We start from the raw sequence: 20652 nt of genomic DNA on the forward strand, positions 1-20652 counted from the left end.
AACCTTTTTTTTGAATTTTGAAATATTAAGAGAGTCAGCATAGTACAGTGGGAAGACCATTGACTTTAGAATCAGAGAACAAATCCTTGGAACTTTGGGCAAGCTTCTTATTTATGCTAGTTTTAGTTTCTTCATCTGTAAAATGAAGAAGTTAAACTAGATGATCTTTAAGATCATCTCTAACTCTGGATCTATGTGATATTTAGATGGTACTTAAAGGTTTATAAAATCTCTTAGATAATCTAACTTGATCCTTACCCCAGCTCTGTAAAGTTTATCTCCATTTTGCAGATGAGGAAACTGAGGCCAAGAGAGGTTAAGTGACTTGTCTAGGGTCATATAACAACTAAATATCTTGGGCAAGATTCCAAACCCTAGACTAACTCAACTCCAAGTCCAAGGTTCTATTTCCTGTGGCATGTTAGGAACTTTTAAATTATCTTTGATAATAATTATCAGAAAGTGAAGAGTGAAAAACCCACCATGTGATGGGTCCTACTAGAGAAAACAAGGACAGAGCAAGGTGAGGAGGAGCTCTCTTTTTTTTTTAAAACCCTTAACTTCTGTGTATTGGCTCTTTGGTGGAAGAGTGGTAAGGGTGGGCAATGGGGGTCAAGTGACTTGCCCAGGGTCACACAGCTGGGAAGTGTCTGAGGTCAAATTTGAACCTAGGACCTCCCGTCTCTAGGCCTGACTGTCCATCCATTGAGCTACCCAGCTGCCCCGAAGAGCTCTCTTTAAGAGCTCACCTGCTGGGTTTTTTTTTGTGGTGGTAAAGAATTGGAAACTGAGGCTGTCCATCATTGGAGAATGGCTGAACAAGTTGTGGCATATGATTGTAATGGAATACTTTTCTGCTATAAGAAATGACAAGCAGGATGGTTTCAGAAAAGTCTGAAAAAACTTGCACAAACTGATGCAGAGTGAAAGGAGCAGAACCAGGAGCACATTGTACATAATAACAGCAATATTTTTTGATGACCAACTGTGAATGTCCTAGGTACTCTCAGCAACACAGTGATCCCAGGCAGTCCCAGAGACTCATGATGAAAAAGCACCATCTGCCTTCAGAGAAAGAACTGAGGGAGTCTGAATGCTGAACAAAACGTGCTATATTTCACTTTCTTCTCTTTATTTTTGTTTGAGATCTCTTCCCGAAGATGACTAATATGGAAAAACATTTTCCATGATGGCACATGTAACATCTTTATCAGATTGCTTCTCATCTCCAGGAGAGAGAGGGAGGAGGGGCGAAAGAGAAAGAGGAGGGAAGGTGAGGGAAAGAATTTAGAACTTCACTTTTAAAAATGATGGTAAAAAAGTGTTTTTACATGTAATTAAAGGGGAAAATAAAATACTATTTTTTAAAAGGAAAGAAAAAGAGCTCACCTGCTGCCGGGGTGTTGTGAAAAAAGGGCACGCTCCACTCCTGCCCGTACCCTCTCCCCCTCTGTCGACAGCGAGCTTGAAACTCGTACTTGGTGTTGGGCTCCAACTCTGTGTATGGTGTTGAGGTCAGGTTGATCTCCAGTTCTTTAACCTGAGATGGAGAAACAGAGGCAGATTCAGGCTTATGACAAAGTTCCCAGCAGACGTCCGTCCAGAGGTAGAATGAGCTGCCTCGGGAGAGCCCGGGTTACCCTTCCTACGGGGTCTTGAAGTTTAGCCTGGATGGTGGGTATGTCACAGAAGGGATTCTTGTTCCAGGGTGGGCAGGCCTGGAGAGCTCTGAGGGACCTTTTAACCCTGGAATTCCTTAATTTTTAAAAGCTCTCTCAAGTTTCAATCAGGCCACAAGCATTTAGGGGCTGCCTGTTAGTTAGGAAGAGTGCTAAGCACATACACAGATCACAAGGAATCAGTCCCTGACCTCGAAAAGTTTACATTCTAACGGGGGAGACAACATATAGAGAAAGAGATACAGACAAATCCTTAGATACGCTACAAAATAACTTCAAAGGGGAGGCGCTGCCATTAGAGGGGAGCAGGAGAGGTGCCAGCAGAAAGGAGGATTCGAGCTGAGTCTGGAAGGAAGCCATGAAGGGCAGGAGACAGCCATGAGGAAGGAGAACATTAAAAGCACTGGAACAAGATAAGGAAGTAACATAATAAAAACTAGCAGGGAGAGGAAAACACAGAGTCTTGTGTGTTTGGGGGTGTTTTGCTTGTTTTTTGGTTGGTTAGGCATGTCCAACTCTTCATGACCCCATTCGGGGCTTTCTTGGCAAAGATATTAGAGTGGTTTGCCATTTCCTTATCCAGCTCATTTTTCCAGATGAGGAAACTGAGGTAAATAAGGTTAAGTGACTTGCCCAGGGTCACATAGCTAGCAAGTATCTGAGGTTAGATTTAAACTAAACTATTCCTGAGTACAGGGCAGGCACTCTATCCACCGAGTCACCTAGCTTCCCACTAAGTACAGAGTACACCACACATAATTATCCTTCAAGCTTTCAAGTGTCGAAAAAACAAAATGTTTATACCCTGAGCTTTGTAATACTCATAAAAGTAGCTAGTAAATAATCATAGTAATTGCTAGGCTATAGAGGAACTTTCCATGTGTTATCTTATTTAATCTTTTACAACAACCCTGCGAAATAAGTACTCTTATTACACTCATTTTACAGAGGAGGAAACTGAGGATGAGAAGTTAATTGACTTGACCAGAGATACTCAGCCAATAAGTTTGGTTTTTTTTTTAAACCCTCACCTTCTGTCTTGGAGTCAATACTGTGTATTGGCTCCAAGGCAGAAGAGTGGTAAGGGTAGGCAATGGGGGTCAAGTGACTTGCCCAGGGTCACACAGCTGGGAAGTGACTGAGGCCAGATTTGAACCTAGGACCTCCCATCTCTAGGCCTGGCTCTCCATCCACTGAGCTACCCAGCTGCCCCCTCCAGCCAATAAGTTTTGAGGCAGGATTTGAACTCAGGTCTTCCTGACTCCAAGCAGTGTTAGTAGCAAAAACAACCACAATAATAAGCATTTTATAAATAAATATAAATATTTATATAATGATATAAATACTCTATGAATAAATACATAGATAATATGAATTCATATAAATTATATAAATATAAAAATAAAAATATAAATCTTTAAGGGTTGCAAAGCATTTTACAAGTATTAGCTCATTTGACCCTTACAACCTTGTAAAGTATTGTTATGTTACATACTTATGTAGTTATAGATATATTTACATTATTACATAATTGTTATCCCGTGTTACAGATGAAGACACTGAGGTTGAGAGGTTAAATGCCTTGCCTTTTCACTGTATAACTAGTAAATTATTAATATTATAAAAATAGTAAAAATAATATAAATATCATTATTTTATTTATTTATTTTAAATTTAGTTTTTATTTTTATATTTATTATTTAATATATTTATTTATAATTATTTATAATAATATAATTTTTATTATAAATTATATGTTTATAATATAATTATTTACAATAATATATCATTATTTAGTTAGTTAAGGACATGATTCTGAGAAGGGGGCCATTGGCTTCAACAGGCTGACCCTCAAAGGACTCCAAGATGCACAAAAAGGTAGGAACACTTGCTCTAGAATGTATAGAGGGTGGGAAATGGGAAGAGTCAGAGAGAGAATTTGAACCCAAGTCTCTCATATATGTTATTATAAAATAATAAAAAATAAAATAAAAATAGTCAAGTTTTGAGGCAGGATTTGAACGCATGTCTTTCTGACCCTAAGTCTAGCCTTCTGTGCACTAGCTGCTCTTAAATAACTCTTCAAGGTTTGTAAAACATTTTATAAATATTATCTCATTTGATCCTCACAATGCCTTTGGGAGAAAGGTGCTGTTACTATTGCCACTTTACAGATGAGGAAAGTGAGGCAGATAAAAGTTAAGTGACTTTCCCAGGGTGAAACAGTTCATTCAGTTTAATTTTAAAATTGTTTATGAAGCCCTTCCTAGATGCAAGGCATTGTGCCAGTCACTAGGATATAAAGTCAAAAGGAGAAATAGCCCCGTTGGGAGGCAATTATCCAGAGAAGTAAGAACAAGAACATTTCTGAATTTGAGGAAGTATAAGCAGGCTAGTCTGCCCAGAATTTAGAGCAGGAGTTCTAATGCTGGGCTCTGTGAACATTCTAGAAAATAGATCTTGAGAACTGTGTTTCAGCAGAATTGGTTTCCTTTGTAATCCTGTGAATTTTATTTTACCCTTTAAGGACATGATTCTGGGAAGAGGGCCATCGGCTTCAACAGGCTGACCCTCAAAGGGCTCCAAGATGCACAAAAAGGTAGGAACACTTGCTCTAGAATGTTGAGGGTGGGAAATGGGAAGGGTCAGAGGGAGAATTTGAACCCAAGTCTCTCTGCTCTTGCTGATTGTCCCAGAATTTTTGCCTGCTTCCTGCTATGGAAATATCAGATCGGCTAAACATTAGCTAAACAAGCTCTCAGCTGTACCATGTATCAGGGCACTGAGCCCTTCCTTTGCTGCCTGTGAAAATGGCTTCTTCTGCCCACTGTGGATCAGTAACAGGTGAAAGTTACAGCTCTTCTGGAATTTAAAATTGCTCATTTTGCGGGGAGCTGGAGGGCAGAGGAGATAGCACGCTGTTTGGGGAGTCGGTAAGACCTGGGTTTGAATATGGCCTCAGACACTAGCTGTGTGACCCTGGGCAAGTCACCTAACCCTGTTTGCCTCCGTTCCTCATCTATTAAGGTGCTGGAGAAAGAAATGGCAAACCACTGCAGTATCTCTGCTAAGAAAATCCCAAAAGGGTCAGGAAGAGTCAGACACAAATGCACTACAGCAAACTCAATTCTTAAATTCTTTCTCACCAAATAGTGTCCAGATGGTATAAAAGCCTGAGAGGGAGGAGACAGACAGATAGATAAACAGACAGACAGACAAATAGATAGAGAGATAGATAGATGGATGGATGGACAGTCAGATGAATAGATAGATAGATAAATAGATAGACAGATAGACAGGTGAATAGACAGATAGATAGATGGATGGATGGACAGACAGATGGATGGACAGACGGACAGACAGATAGATAGATANGACAGACAGACAGACAGATAGATAGATAGATAGATAGATAGATAGATGGATGGATAGATGGACAGATAGATGGATGGATAGACAGATGGACAGACAGGCAGGCAGACAGACAGACAGGCAGACAGACAGACAGACAGACAGATAGATAGATAGATAGATAGATAGACAGATAGATAGATGGATGGACAGACAGATGGATGGACAGATGGATAGGTAGACAGACAGACAGACAGATAGATAGATAGATAAGTAGATATAGACAGACACAGACATAAATAGGGCTATTAGACATATGTCTGGCCTCAGAGGCAGCAGCACCTCAGTTTCCCTCAGTCCCTCAGACACTGATGCTGCTCATATCATCTGACTTTTCTAGGACCCAGGCAACTCTTTAAATACTCTTTTTCGAGGACTCAAGCTGCAACAGTAGGAGTTCCTCTTTTCAGGAAGTTCCCAAAGCCAGTGAAATCTCAGGTCCAGTCTCTCCCCTTGTGATAGTTCTGCAACAAGATTGAACCCTGGCAATAAAGGGGGGAAAAGGTGCAACAAAAGTCAAAGGAGAAATCGGGGAAACACAGCTAAAGACACCCAAGAAAGTAATTCAACTGTCTGAAGTTGCTTCTGCCAGGCAGCGTGCATGAACGTGATTCAGGGAAAATAGTCAGGCTGTCTGGGGTTCTGGATCAATAGGGAGATGGGAAGTGCCAGGTTCACACAGCAGAGCCAATGAAATTAGCCTCAGTGATTTATTGAGAAATCCTCAATGAGCCTGAAAGTTTGGATGCAAACTCAAGATGACTGGAGCCAGGGAGGAAACAGCCACCAGAGACTCATGAAAGAAGACAGACGTGACTTTCCAGAGGGAAAAGGCACAAACTCCCACTCTCAGAGAGGACTGATTGTTTTCTGGTTATTTTCTTCTTAAAAAAACATATTAAATGGAAATATGTGTTGCGTGACTTCCCACACACAATTAATATTCTATTGCTTGCCTTCTTAATGGGTAAAGGAAGGAGGGAGAGAATTTGCAACTTGAAATTTTAAAAACTGAATGTTAAAAATAAATAAAAGACAATAGCTAACATTTTGATGGCACTTTAAGGTTAAAAAGCCCTTTATAAATTTGATCTCATTTGATTCACAGTCCCCTGAGAGGTAAGTCCTGTGGTTATTACCACCCTATTAAAAAAAATCCTTCCGTTCTATTTTAGAATTGATACTATATATTGTTTCTAAGGCAGAAGAACAGTAAGGGCTAGGCAAAGGGGGTTAAGTGACCTGGCCAGGGTCACCTAGCAAGGAAGTGTCAAAGGTCAGATCTGAGCCCAGGACCTCCAGACTCCAGGCCTGGCTCTCTATTTACTGAGCCACGTAGCTGCCCCCTTGATTCTTATTTCCTAAAACGTAATTTGTTGAGGGTAGATTTGAACTCACAAAGATGAATCTTCCCCATTCCAGGTCTGCACCACCTAGCTGTCCCTTTTTTTTTAAACCCTTAACTTCTGTTTATTGGCTCCTAGGTGGAAGAGTGGTCAGGGTGGGCAATGGGGGCCAAGTGACTTGCCCAGGGTCACCCAGCTGGGAAGTGTCTGAGGCCAGATTTGAACCCAGGACCTCCCTTCTCTAGGCCTGACTCTCAATCCACTGAGCTACCCAGCTGCCCCGGAGCTTCCCTTTTGTAATGTCATGCATGAAGAAAAATAATTAGGACGTGTGAGGGGAAGTAATGTGAACTCAGTTGGGAAAGACAGGCTGAAGGCAGAAGGACTATGTGCCAGGCACTATGCCAAGTGTGGAGATGCAGAGTCGAGAAGCTCATATTCTAACGGGGCAAACAGCACGCTAACCACTAGACTCACATAACATAGAAAAGGGAAGATTTCAGAGGAAAGGCACTAACAGGACTGGGAAAAGGCTTTGTCAGAAGGCAGGATCTGAGTTAAGTCTTGAAGGAGGCCAGGGAAGGCCAGAGGTGGAGGAGAGGAAGAAGAGAAGCCCAGGCAGGAGGGGAAAGTCGGGGCAAATGTCCAGCTGGGAGATGGAAGGTCTTGTCTTGGGAAATGCAGGAAGAAGGTGACAGCAAAGCAGAGTAGATGAAAGAGAGTAAAGTGTAAGAAGAACAGGAAGGTAGGTAGAGGCCAAGATACGAAGGACTTTAAAAGCCAGAAGATCGTCTATTTGATCTGGAACGGAATAGGGAGCCACTGGAGTATCCTGAATGGAAAGGGGTGACCTGGCCAGACCTGGGCTTGACCAGGAAAATCGAGTTTGACAGCTGAGCGAGGATGGATTGGAGTGAGGAGAGACTCTGAGCAAGCAGCCCCGTCCAGCAGCCCGGCATGAAGAGAGGAGGGTCTGCACCCGCATGAAGGCAGCCTCCGAAGGGGCAAAGCGCAGTATCGGAGAGATGCCGAGGAAGGGGAACCGCAGGATGGAGTGACAGACTGGATATCTGGGGAGAGGTCTGAGAGAGAGGGAGGAGTGAAGGCTCCAGGAGAAGATGGTGGCACCCGCCAGAGAGGGAAGAGCTTTAAATGCCAAAGGAAGGAGTGTGTGCTGGATCTTAGAGGGGAAGGGAAGCACCGACACTCCCTGAAGAGAAGAGCCACGACGCCCGACTTCGGCTTCTGGCACGGTTTGGCAGCCAAGTAGAAACAAACAGAAGCAGAGACCAGGGTCGATGCTCTTGCCAGGGTCTTGGGAGAGGCCAGGAGAGCCTAGGCTGGGGCGATGGCAGCGGCAAAGAAGGGAATGGGGGCGAGAGATGTAGGGAGACCTCGATTCTAGTCCTGTTATCATCATTAACTCTCTGTGTGTGAGCTAAGGTCATCTCATCATTTCTTGGTGCTGTGGGGTTTTCACCTGTCAAAGGAGGTTGGAGATCAATGATCTCCAGGGCCCTGGGAGCCGGAACTAGCTACAAGGAGGAGTTTTCCACATTTCTTCTAATATAAATCCAAACACAGAAAGGTTCTCAGCACCACCAGGTGGGGACAGAGTCCAGGAATGCCTGCAAATCGTCTCCCTGGCCAGCAAGTGGTTTCTGAAAGCTTTTCCTTTTCCTCACTCAACTAGAGAATTCGAATAACTGGAATCTCCCCAAATAGCCTACATTCTGCCTCTACAAACCAAGAGCTCCTGCTAGAGAACAGACTCGATAGCTGAATTCGTTTGAGAAAGGGTGGTTCTGAGTTCGACGATGACCTTTTTATGGGTAACCAACAATGTTGTGCTGCCACCTATCTTAGAATGCTAAGATTTGGATGTGGATGTGCTTCGAGGCATCGGATCCAGCTCCTTCGATATATAAACAATAAAACTGAGGCCCAGGGAACTGACATGACTTGTCCAAGATCATAGAGTTAGTGGTAGAGGCAGGATTGGCCATGTCCTCCAACTACACATCTAGCAGTCTTTCCACTGGGGGTTGTATTAGTCCAGTGATTCCCAAAGTGGGTGCCATCGCCCCCTGGTGGGTGCTGCAGCGATCCAGGGAAGTGGTGATGGCCACAGGGGCATTTATCTTTCCTATTAATTGCTATTAAAATTTTAAACAATTAATTTCCAGGGGGCTAAGTCATATTTTTTCTGGAAAGGGGGTGGCAGGCCAAAAAAAGTTTGGGAACCCCTGGATTAGTCGAATAAGAGAAAATAAATAACTGGCGCTGGCTCTGGCGTCTCTGCAATGATTCTTCAGCTGCAAGGGCCGGAGAGACCAAGGGCTAGAAAACGTGGCTGGAGGATATGTTATAAGTTCAGTAAAGGCTGAGCCCAGCCCTCTGTGCCTTCCGTAGAGTATGCATGGTAATAGCCCATTCCCAGAATGGGGTCCCGGGAGGCGCCAATGCGCTTCTGGAACACTAAAAAAAGATTAAATTTCTTTTCTGCTTAATGGAATCTTTGTTGTTCAGTCATTTAGTCTAGGAGACCCTTTTTAGCCCCATTTGAGGTTTTCTTGGCAGAGATACTGGAGTGGATGCCATTTTCTTTTCCAGCTCATTTGACAGATGAGGAAACTGAGGCAAACAGAGTTAAAGGACCTGCCCAAGCTCACACAAGATGTAGAGGGCAAAAAACAGGAAACGAGGAGGAGAAGCTGGCAGATGAGTGAGTCTCCCTCTCACCCTTTACTGAGTTGGGGTGAACTTTGACTCTGGTGTCCCAACACAGCCACAAACATTTAGTGTCCTGGCTAGAAGCCTGCATCCAGGGCTTCTGTTTTCCTCTCCAAAGAAGGATGCCAGAGCTACTCTGGGAACAGTGTGAAGTGGCTGCCCAGGGTGCATAATATTTTCTCCCCTGTAAAATGGGATTAATAAACATCTTCAGGACTTCCCTTATGGGATTAAATGAACTAATGGCATGTTATGACTCTTAGGGCTTTGTGTAAATGCCCACCGTATGTGGAGATGAGAGGCAGTGGGAGTAACAGGTAGGGGGCCTGCAACTATCATGAATGTGCCCAGGATTTTCTAGGATTGTCCTGATTTCAAGGGGGAAAAAAAAAGTTTGAAGAAAGTTTTTCAGGGGCAGCGGTGGCTCAGTGGATAGAGCCAGGCCTAGGATGGGAGATCCTGCATTCAAATCTGGCCTCGGATACTTCCCAGCTGTGTGACCCTGGACAAGTCACTTAATCCCCATGGCCTAGCCTTTACTGCTCTTCCACCTTGGAACCAATACACAGTATTGATTCTAAGACAGAAGAAAAGGTGTTTTGTTTTTTTTTTTTAAAGTTTTGTCAAAGGAATGGACTCTGTGAAATCACTTTTCCCTGAAATCATTGTTTCAGGAAATCCCTCTCCAAAGCACTGAATAACTTGGACCCTGGCTACAGAGGGAGAATGAGGAAATGGAAAGAAACCTGGAGGACTTAAAGGGATTCCCTGTACCAGAGGTGGGGGCACGGTCCAGCCTTTCAAGTCTACCCCCTCTCATAAAACCCCATTGAGAACAAGATGGCAGACACAGCATAAACTCCCACCGAACTTCCATATTGAGGTGGGTAGTTTGGTTCCAAAGAAACACAGAAACACAGAGACCTTTCCAGAACAGAATTGCCATTCCTCTGGCCACTGGACATGTCAGAATAGGTCCCATGGGTGCTCCAAACTCATCATCAAGCACCACAGTGGCCAGTGGAGTCAGGGAGCCCTAAATCCAGCTCCTCCTCTTTGCTCTTTCTTGCTGCTGTGACCTGGTCACCGAGGCACCTTTCCATCAGCCATAAAATAGTGATCATAAGAGCTTTATGACCTCCTTTATGGTGCTGTTTGAAGCCCAGATGTAGATTGTAAAGGAAAGCTCTCTGTAAACTTGAAAACAGGCGCTCCCACTCTGGGAAAGGGGTTCAGGAACTGAAAGCATTTTTCTCTAGATCACTGCATTTCAGTCTGATTGGGGTTTTTGCAACCTTTGCATTTCCTATTATACATTTAAAAACCTCCTGGGAAGCTGTTCGTAGAATTCACTAGAGGGTCCCAAAGGAGCTGGGGCAGAGCGTGACCAAAAATAAGCTAAGAACACCAGCTTTATATAAAAGTCTATTACTACTACTACTACTACTACTACTACTACTACTACTACTACTACTACTACTACTACTACTGCTACTGCTACTGCTACTGCTACTGCTACTGCTACTACTGCTACTACTGCTACTACTGCTACTACTGCTACTGCTACTGCTACTGCTACCACCATAGGTGTGGGGTCCACTTTCTTGGGCCTTTCCTTGAACAGAGAATATTCCCCCAATGGGGGGAGCACAGGAAAAAAAGCCAGAGGATGTGAATTCAAATCCTGTTTTTGTTATTACTGTGTGGTCACTGGGCAAGCCACCCAAAGACTTCAGTTTCTTCATCTGATAAAGGAGAGAGTTGGGCTAAAACGCCCCTTTCCAGCTCTAGATTGATGAGCCTGGCACTTTATAATCTCACCAATAAAATCAGGGAGGGTTTGGGCTAAATGACCTTCAAGGTCCCTTTTAGCTCTCTATCATTTTTTTAACTCTTACTTTCTGTGTTAGAATCAATACTGTGTATAAAGGCAGAAGAGCAGTAGTGGCTAGGTGACAGGGTTAAGTGACTTGCCCAGGGCCACACAGCTAGGAAGTACCAGAGGCCAAATTTGAACCCAGGATCTCCCATTTCTGGATCTGGCTCTCTATCCATTGAGTCACCTACACACATCCTAACTCTCAATCTATACAACTCCAACTCAACAAGGAGCTTTTCTACTGAGGAATGTAATAGGGGAATTATTAAGATGTAATAAGGGGATTTTCAGGATGTAATATGAGGCTGAAGCTAGGGGTAATCACTGGTAGGAAGAGGGAATAAGGCAAGGAAAAGGACCCAAGGCTGGAGGTAATCAAGGGAATAGATTAGGTAGTAGGGAAATTAAGGCAATATAGTGGATGAGGCAGGTATGATGAAGGTTGGTAGTTGAGGTGGTAGGAGAAATAAGGGAATGTCTGAGTTAGGGAGTATAACACTGAGGTAACAAGGGTTGCAAGGGAGAGGATGAATTAATCTAAGGCAGGTAAACAGCAGCAGGGAATACAGACTGGGACTCAGGTTAAAGACAAAACACTTAAAGGGAAATAGATTGATCCTGTCAATTAAAGGACACTTTACAGAGCCAGGTTAGAGTCAGCCAAGACAGATTGAAACTGACTTCAGACTTTAGTCAGTTTCACAGGAAGGGACCAGTATTGAAGTTACACTTCCTTCAAAATGGACACCTTCAGCTTCCCTCAGACTCCAGAGTAGGTTGTTCCTCTCTCTCTTCCTCCCTCTCTTACTAATTAACTAATGAAGTAGTCAAAAGGTCTTGTTTAAACACCAATGGGGCTTATTGTCTTCTAGGATAGATTGGCAGGGTAGAGGGTATAAGGTAGCCCTAACAGCCACTTAGAGAAACCTCAGGTGGGGGAAGGGAAGCAGGAACGTGAGACTGAGAAAGGACCTGCCTTAACTCAGCTCTCAAGATGGGTTTGTAATCAATGGGGTTAGGAAGTTGGATACAAAGACTCAATTGATAATTTGTTGCCAGGGTAGGACTAAATTAACACAGATTTGAACTAACTCTCAGATTCACTCTCCTTTTCACTCCTCAGACATTCAGGTAAGGGGAAATGAAGGTAGGAATAAGGTAGGGAAGGGAGATTCAAAGGATTTGGCTAAATTAACAAATTTCAAAAGAAACTGCAAATCTAGGCCAGGACTCAATCTCAAGAAGGAGCTCAGCTGGATCCTGGTTCCCTGCACGAGTCCCCAGGTCCAACTCTAATTCTTTCCCAAGATTCTAAATTCCTTAACTGACAGAAGAACTCTGCAAAGCCTGCAAAACTGTTATGCCCCGCTCTCTGTACTACAGGAGTTATTGATTTTGCAACACTTGTAGTGGTTGTCCAGTCATTTCTTAGTTATGTCTAACTTTTCAAGACCCTCTTTGGGGTTTTCTTGTTAGAGTCTGTAGTGGTTTGCCATTTCCTTTTCCAGCTCATTTTACAGATGAGGAAACTGAGGCAAACAGAGCAAAGTGATTTGCCCAGGGTCATCCGGCTAGTACGTATCTGAGGCCACATTTGAACTCAGGAAGATGAATCTTCCTGACTTCAGCCTCAGAGCTCTCTGCACTCTGGCATCACCTAGCTTGCCCTAATTGGCCCCATGTTGGCAGTAAATTTAGTTTTGTCACTGATTGTTGTGACAAGCAAGTATCAATAGATTCTTTTTTTAAAAAATTTTTAAACCCTAATATCTTTTATGTACATCTTTCTATATTAATTTTATTTGTTACACGGCTAGGCAATGGGGGTTAAGTGACTTGCCCAGGGTCACACAGCTAGGAAGTGTCTGAGGCTAGATTTGAACCTAGGACCTCCTGTCTCTAGGCCTGGCTCTCAATCTACTGAGCCATCCAGCTGCCCCCTCAATAGATTCTTGATAGGAATTCACATAACGGAATTTGCAGCTTAAATGAGGGGGTTCTTCCCCTTCAGATTCCTTTAGCAGTTGGGTCCAGCCTAGGGGCTTCTTCTAAGAAAAAGATGCTTAAACGCCTCTAATAGAATGCAGAGGATTAGAAAGGAGCCCAATGGTCCTGAAATAAATGTGGTTTTTTTTTCATCTTCATTCACAGAACCCTGAAGTCTCTACAAGGACACCCTCATGGGGAACCAGGTTTAAATGGCTCTGCTGCCATCATCAGCCCTTCAACGGGGCTGTTTCTGTACCCCAGAAAAACCAAAGGCCGACTCACCTTCCAAGATGGGCTGGTGGCCGCCTTGTGTCTCATCTCACAGAAAACTCCAGCCATTAGTGTCAGATGTTGCCAATGGATGATAGTGGTGGGCACGGAGGTACTGAGGTCCTCAGCCCTCGTGATGACCGGGAGGGCAGGGATCACTGGAAAATGCAACAACAGGCACAAGCTAGGCTCAGTTACAAAAGGAGCCCACGCAAACCATGAACAAAGCTCATTAGGCATTTGCTGTGTGCCAAGCCCTGGGGGTGTAAAGAAAAGGAGAGGTGCAGCCTTTGCCTTTCAGAACCCTCTGGCACTCTGAGAACACGTGCAAAGGAGAGGGCGCCAGGAAGGGCTCCAAAGGCTTGGAAAGCCAGAGCCGTGATGCATAGAGCCACAGGGCAATGGGCTGATGCACCTTTTCCAGAAGGAATTTTACAACTGATTTGATTCTGATTTCAGAACTGGAAAGGGAGGGAGGAAGGGTCAGAGGATTGTCAGGAACAGTAATACCCCTCGTCTCTACCTGCCTCTAATAAGATAATGTATGCCAAACACTTGGCTAATCTCAAATGCTTACAATGATAATGTAACTAGCATCAATGCTAGTTATTAGTATTATTTTTGTTATACCTACATTATATATGTACATATGCTATATAGCATATAGTTTCTATAGCTCTGTAATTCTATAGTTTCTAGCTTTAGAATAATGTACTAAATTTAAATAAAATCTAATGTTTTAGCTTTAGAATAATGTACTAAATTTAAATAAAATCTAATGTTCTAAATAAGATCAAAATATAAAAGAAAGTGTCACAGCTAATTGGACGGAGAGTTCCTAGGACCTCTTTGGAGAGGCGAATAATGAAATTGTGGGAGTGACTTTTAGGATGTGTCCAACAAGCAATATAATTTCGTGAGATATATGCTCATTCCATATTTTAGTACTCTTGATCAATGTTGACCAAAGGACCACATGAAAGTAATTCCATTTTATAGGCCAACATCTTTTTCAGAGGATGAAGAGATGGAGAAATACTTTGGAGAACCTCATAAGAACCTCCAAATGGAATCAACATATATTCAGTGACTTCTGTGTGATGGTGGATATAGGTGAGGACAACCAGGAAATAATTTAGAAAATATAGCTTTAAGAAGGGAAGATATAGGTCAAAGAGAAGGAGAAAGTCTCTAAATGTATAGCTACACAGACATTTGATACCTCTAAACATTAATGCATTCTTCAGAAAACTCTCTGAAGACGCTGGACATGGGAAACTCCAAATAACATCCCCCAAAGAGATATTGATCAGGAAATAAGTGATGCACAGTGTGGGCGATCAGCTAAATGTGTTTAGCCAGATCACAACTTGTTAGAATAAAGACTGAAATGAATTTTTCAAATTACAAATAAAAAGATAGCATATACAATTTTTAAAAAATGAAGCTGACTTATTTAACTATCTGACACACAAACAAATATGGAAAATTGAAGGAGAAAAAGGGCAATGAGATGGATCCCAACAATTTAATAAGGAAGCTTAACCAATATAAATCAATACCAAGAATGTTGAAAGAACTTAAAAAAATACTTTGGTCAGCAAATATGACTGATTGACCAGATAGAGAGATATAGCAGTGAAGGGCAATGCCAATTTAGAATATAAATGTGAACTCTTATGGAGAAAGATGAGGAAGATTGAGCAGCAACACATCATAGCTTCAAAGAAAAAACAACTTCAAAGGAAACTTGTGAAGAGACTCAATTAAAGTTATCCTAGTGACATTGAAAGATGAAACTGAAGGGAGCAAAAGAAATACATGAAGAATGGAAAAGATCTGCAAATTTTTTTTTGCAATAATTTTTTTTCACCACCAAGGACCACAGAGCCAACGTATTATATTCTAATATAAAGCAAGTGGAAAAATTCTGAAGAAAAGAAAGATGGGAGAAAGCAACTCGACTAGAATAAGTAATTCAAAGGAAAGGGCACGGAGTTGTGAGTTAGAGGAACTGAGTTTGGTTCTTTCTCTCCCTCCCTTCCTCCATCTTTTCCCCATCCTCCTCTCTTCCTTTGTCCTTCCATTTTTCCTTTTCCTTCTCTGTCTCTGTCACTTTCTCTGTCTCTGTCAGTCTTTCTCTCTGTCACTCTCTCTGTCTCTCTGTCTTTCTCTCTCTGTCTCTCTTTCTCTGTCTCTCTCTCTGTCTCTGTGTCTGTGTCTCTGTCTCTCTGTCTGTCTATCTGTCTGTCTGTCTGTCTGTCTGTCTGTCTCTCTCTCTCTCTCTCTCTCTTTCTCTCTCTCTCTCTCTCTCCATTGTCTGTGTGACCATGGGCAGATCAGTTCACTTCCTTGAATCCCAGTTTCCTCATCTGTAAACTAAAAGTTAGACTCAAGGACCTCTAAGGTCCCTTCTGGCTCTAGACTATGATCTTATGACAAAACAGCATGATGAAGGAGCTCAAACAACTACTGTTCAGCTGCCTGGAAGAGAGGGAGGGAAATGAAACGATTAGAGAGACTTGCAGAAAATTCTATTTCATGGCTTTGCCAATGAAACTCTAACTGAGTTTTCCTCTCCGGGTCCCTCCACCTTTAACAGAAAAATATAGCAGGAACCCCTCAAAGGCTTTTCTGTAGGTTTGCTAATGCCTCAATGCTGTATTGGATACAAATGAGTACTAATGAGCTTGTGCGCCTTCTTCCAGACACACGTCTTAGCACCAGACTTCATCTCTAGTTCGTGCTACGTTGGCACTGGTTGGTTCCGAAGCTCCCCGAAGCCAGGGTCGGCTTTGTCTTTGTCTTTGGTGATCTCCAGAGCCTCGTACCCACGCCTGGCACATGCCGGATGTTGAATCAGTATTTGTTAAATTACGTTTTTATACTTGCCACTATCAACATTTGAATTCTTTACCTATATCGTCAAGATTCACTCGCAGGTGGTCGGACTCCTCCGCGCCGAGGGCGTTTGATGCTCGGACCCACACGGAGTACAGTTTACCGCTCCGTAGCGTGTTGGTGGAAATGTGGAGAGACTTGGAGGTGAGATAGAGCTGTTCTTCTCCCGTCTGCAAGCTGAAACAAGACCATGAGCTTAGTGTGTGCGCTTTGGATCTGCAACTTCCAGTCTTCGCTGAGGACCTCCAGACGGAGGACTGTCACGAGGCCAGCACGGGTGGGCCACGTACATTCTTTCTGGGAAAATGAACTCCTATGCGGTCGCTACAAGGGCTGAGTCCGGAGTCCGAGGAGGCTCTGGGCTCTTCCCACCTGGGGGACCGTGTCAAGCGGCTTCACCCATCTGGGTTTCAGGGTCCTCAGCTCTAAAAGGAGGAGGTTAGACTAGCCGCCCTCAAAGATTTCTTACATCTCGGAATCTGCGATCCTTGGATCTCTCCATTCCTTGGACATACCCTAGCTGTGCCCGTGGGACTCTGTCTCCCGTCTGTCTGTCCCTGCGCTGCTCGTTTCCATTTCCCCAGGTTCTCCCCAAACTGTATTTGGTCCAGTACAGTTCACAATGGGTGTAATTCTATGGACGCCTTTTTCCTACTGGAAATATTGTATGGCATATTTGAAAGCAAAAACCAAAACCTCTTACCTTCCATCTTAGAATGGACACTAAGTATGGATTCTAAAGCAGAACAGTAGGGATGAGGCAACTGAGGTTAAAGGACTTACAGGGTTACACAGCTAGGAAGTATCTGAGGTCAGTTCTGAACCCAGAGTCTCTTATCTCCAGGCCGGGCCCCTCTATCTACTGAACCTCCCAGCTGCCCCTGATGGCACATTTTTTTAAATTAAATTAACTTCACTTCTGAGTGTGGTTCAATTATTTTTAGAATTCTACTCTACTGCTCAAGAAAACTGGAGACATCCTCGTCAAACCTACTCTGATTATTGCTCGTTACATGTACATCTACACAAACAGTTGCTGTTTTTGTCTTCCTTGAATATTATTCTACAATTCTGTACTGTATAAGCAGGCCCAGTCTCTCACCAGAGGATGGGGATAGGGACACCTGTCCAAAGAACTAGATGCGATTAGTTAAACTAGATGAAAACTCATAGATTTGACAGTCCAGCATCTTTTCCTAAAAATGATCAACATTTTGTTAAATTTTAATTTAAATTTAAAATTCAATATTTAAAAAACATTAGGAGATGTAGAATTTTTTTTAAACCCTTGTCTTCCATCTTAGAATCAATACTATTTACTGATTCTAAGGCAGAAGAGTGGTAAGGGCTAGGCAATGGAGGTTAAGTGACTTGCCTAGGGTCACACAGCAAGGAAGTGTCTGAGGTCATATTTGAACTCAGGACCTCCCATCTCTTGGCCTGGCTCTCAACTCACCTCGTTGCCCCAAGATGTGGAATTTGTTAACACCTAAAGTTGTCAGAGTTAGGAGGAGAACTTGAATCTTGTTTTTAAATTCTGTCCTAAAAAGAACAGTACACCTAGAGCCCTCAATAAATAAAATGAGGCCATTTCCCTGAGTATAAATATTGTTTATTAACATGACGATGCAATCTATTAATAAAGGATAGGTCCATGGCACTGACTCCTTTTGCCCAAAGACCAAGAGCAAGGTTTTGTTTTTTTTTTATATCTAGGGGTGTTTTCCTTCTGATTGACCTGATAGTATATCATTTGGACCTCCCCTGGCAATCCCAGTTGGTGGATATTTTAATGAGGAATTGGGCATAGAATTCTCGGCTCCTCCTCCAAGTACTTCATCACTGGGAGGAGAAAGACTGCTCCTCACATGGATGGATCCCCGCAGCTTCACTACAGCTAAGCAAATGTAGCTCACCCATCTCTGGAATTTAAGAAATAGAATTTTAGCTGGTTTCTAAAACCCCAGCTTCCTCCACAAATTGTTGGCTAGAAAACCTAAGCTGTCTTAAGCTACGTTTTCACTGGCTTCCTCTCCTCTATTGTAGACCAAGTCATCCCAAATCTTTTGTTTAAAATATTTGATTTTGCCACATTTCTCATTTTCAACATTTTTTCCCTTCTCCAAATCTTTTTTTTTTAAGCCCTTAACTTCTGTGTATTGGCTCCTTGGTGGAAGAGTGGTAAGGGTGGGCAGTGGGGGTCAAGTGACTTGCCCAGGGTCACACAGCCCCACTCCAAATCTTGATGAGAAGAATGTTAGAGATAAAAAAGGATAGATGCCTTGCTCAAGTTTTCTCTGTTTAGAGGATAAACCAACAGTAAGGGTCCCTGCCCCAGTGGATGTCTGGGGACACGGGGCTGGGAGTACATGACATTTCTCAGCTATGCCCTTTAGGAGCTGTCTAACCCTTCAGAGGTTGGAGTCTGAGGAAATGGATGGATTCACCTAGAAATATTGGTGGTAAATAATACAATTGACATTCATTTTCCTCAGTCCCCTTATTTAATTAAGTCAGTTATATTAGAGGAAGACTTCTCAATGGGTTTTCCTAAAGGTTTACCCTTTACCTGACCTGCTAGCCTTCCAGTTATTTCTCCCCTACATTTCAGACTCATCACCCCCCTCCTCCTCTTCCTTCTCACCACCCACTACTTCCCCGAAGCCCTCACGAGCTGATTTTCTTCCCATCCATTGAAACCATTCAAAGGTTGGCAGAAGCCTCTGAGGTAGAGTCGAAGAGGGGCCTTTTCTGCCATCTTAATGTCTTAAACCCCTCTGGACATTGGGCACTGGTGGTCATGCCCCTCTTGGGATTTTCCCTTCTGCTGTCTGAGTTCTAACACTATAGAAATGGTATTCGGATAATACTAACTCCCTCCTTAGAACTTCTCTCTGCCCCAGGCTTGAGCTTTCTTCTTTTTTTTAAATTGGAAATGTATTAATTAATTAATTAATTAATTAAGAATATGTTTCCATGGTTACATGATTCATTGAGCTTTCTTCACATGGCTAGCTGAGAAAGATACCCCTCCATAATTCTACTCTCTCCATTTCCAGCCCTGCTCCCTTCTTGCCCCCCAACAGCACCCATGAGAGTCTTTCCTGACTCAGCTCAATCCACTGGGTATTGGTTAATCAGTATTTGTTGAGTGATTAAGCACTGGAAAATACAACCACCAAAAAGAAGTCATCCTTGCCCTCAAAAAACTTACATTCTACTTGGAGTAGGGGTGAAAGGTATACAAAGCATTCAGATAACTTTTTTTGAAAACCCTTAACTTCTGTGTATTGGCTCCTAGGTAGAAGAGTGGTAAGGGTGGGCAATGGGGGGTCAAGTGACTTGCCCAGGGTCACACAGCTGGGAAGTGTCTGAAGCCAGACTTGAACCGAGGACCTCCTGTCTCTAGGCCTGACTCTCAATCCACTGAGCTACCCAGCTGTCCCCATTCAGATAACTTAATGTAAAATGCATACAAATAAAGATAAAGCAATTTCCATGGTCAGGAGAACAAAAACTATTGGGGAAAACAAGGAAGGCTTCTTGAAGGAGAGCTCCATGGGCTTCTATTCTCAAACAGAAGAGAATGAGGTTTTTACAAGATGGTGCCCACCAGCTGGGAGTCACTGGTGGCTCTAAAATTCACTTTGCAGATGCTTTCTTTTTATTGATTTTTGTTCATGGTGTGTGTCCCCCCCCCCACGTCCCCCCAGTAAAATATAAGTCCCTTGAGAGCAGGCAGGCACTGTTTCATTATTTTGTCTTTGTAACCCCAGTGCCTAGCACAGTGCCATCCAATGAATAAGTGCCTAAGAAGTACATATCAGTCGGTTGAATTGAATAGCAGAGAGCTCTGTTGTTTCAGGAATGCTCTTCCCAGACTCAGAATTTGCTTTTCCCTGGATTCACTTCAAAGTCCAAAGTTGGCCTTAATAGCCTCTAGATCATTCGGTCTCTCCGTCTCCTGCCCAGGGAGACGTCTTACACGAGGAGAGGAACAGGGTGGGTGGGCCACGTGTAAAACAAAGTAGGGCACCTTTGAACGTTTCCAGGGTGACACAAACTAGAGCAAATGTGTGTTTGAATTGGTTTGTGGCTTCTCCTTCTCTGACCACACACACTGAGACCACAAGACAGAACTGAAACGGGTTCCCAGCACTGTTGTGTTAACCATCATCATCCATTAATGAGTTCTGCTTTTTACAAAACCTCCCCCTCCTCAGCACCTCGGCCACGAATCTAATCACGTATGGGCTGTAGAAGGCTCTCGCGACTACAGGAATTTTTTTCTCCCTTATTTTTCAGAATTATACATTCAAGGTTCTCTCTCTCTCTCTCTCTCTCTCTCTCTCTCTCTCTCTCTCTCTCTCTCTTTCTCTCACTCTCTCTCACTCTCACTCTCTCTCCTCTCTCTCTCTCTCTCTCTCTCTCTCTCTCTCTCTCC

The 20652-nt window shown here is 43.2% G+C and overlaps 1 protein-coding gene across 1 annotated transcript in view; it reads right to left on the minus strand.

The window, feature by feature from the left end:
• IL23R (interleukin 23 receptor) overlaps positions 1–20652 on the minus strand; it is a 69334-nt gene that overhangs the window by 34837 nt on the left and 13845 nt on the right. The window contains exons 4-6 of the mRNA XM_044674672.1: positions 16225–16385; positions 13320–13465; positions 1390–1540 (exon numbers count right to left, since the gene is read on the minus strand). Coding sequence (XP_044530607.1) covers positions 1390–1540; positions 13320–13465; positions 16225–16385 — 458 coding nt within the window. The remainder of the gene's footprint in view (positions 1–1389; positions 1541–13319; positions 13466–16224; positions 16386–20652) is intronic.

The sequence above is a fragment of the Gracilinanus agilis genome, chromosome 4, assembly GCF_016433145.1.
Source record: "Gracilinanus agilis isolate LMUSP501 chromosome 4, AgileGrace, whole genome shotgun sequence".
NCBI lineage: Eukaryota > Metazoa > Chordata > Mammalia > Didelphimorphia > Didelphidae > Gracilinanus > Gracilinanus agilis.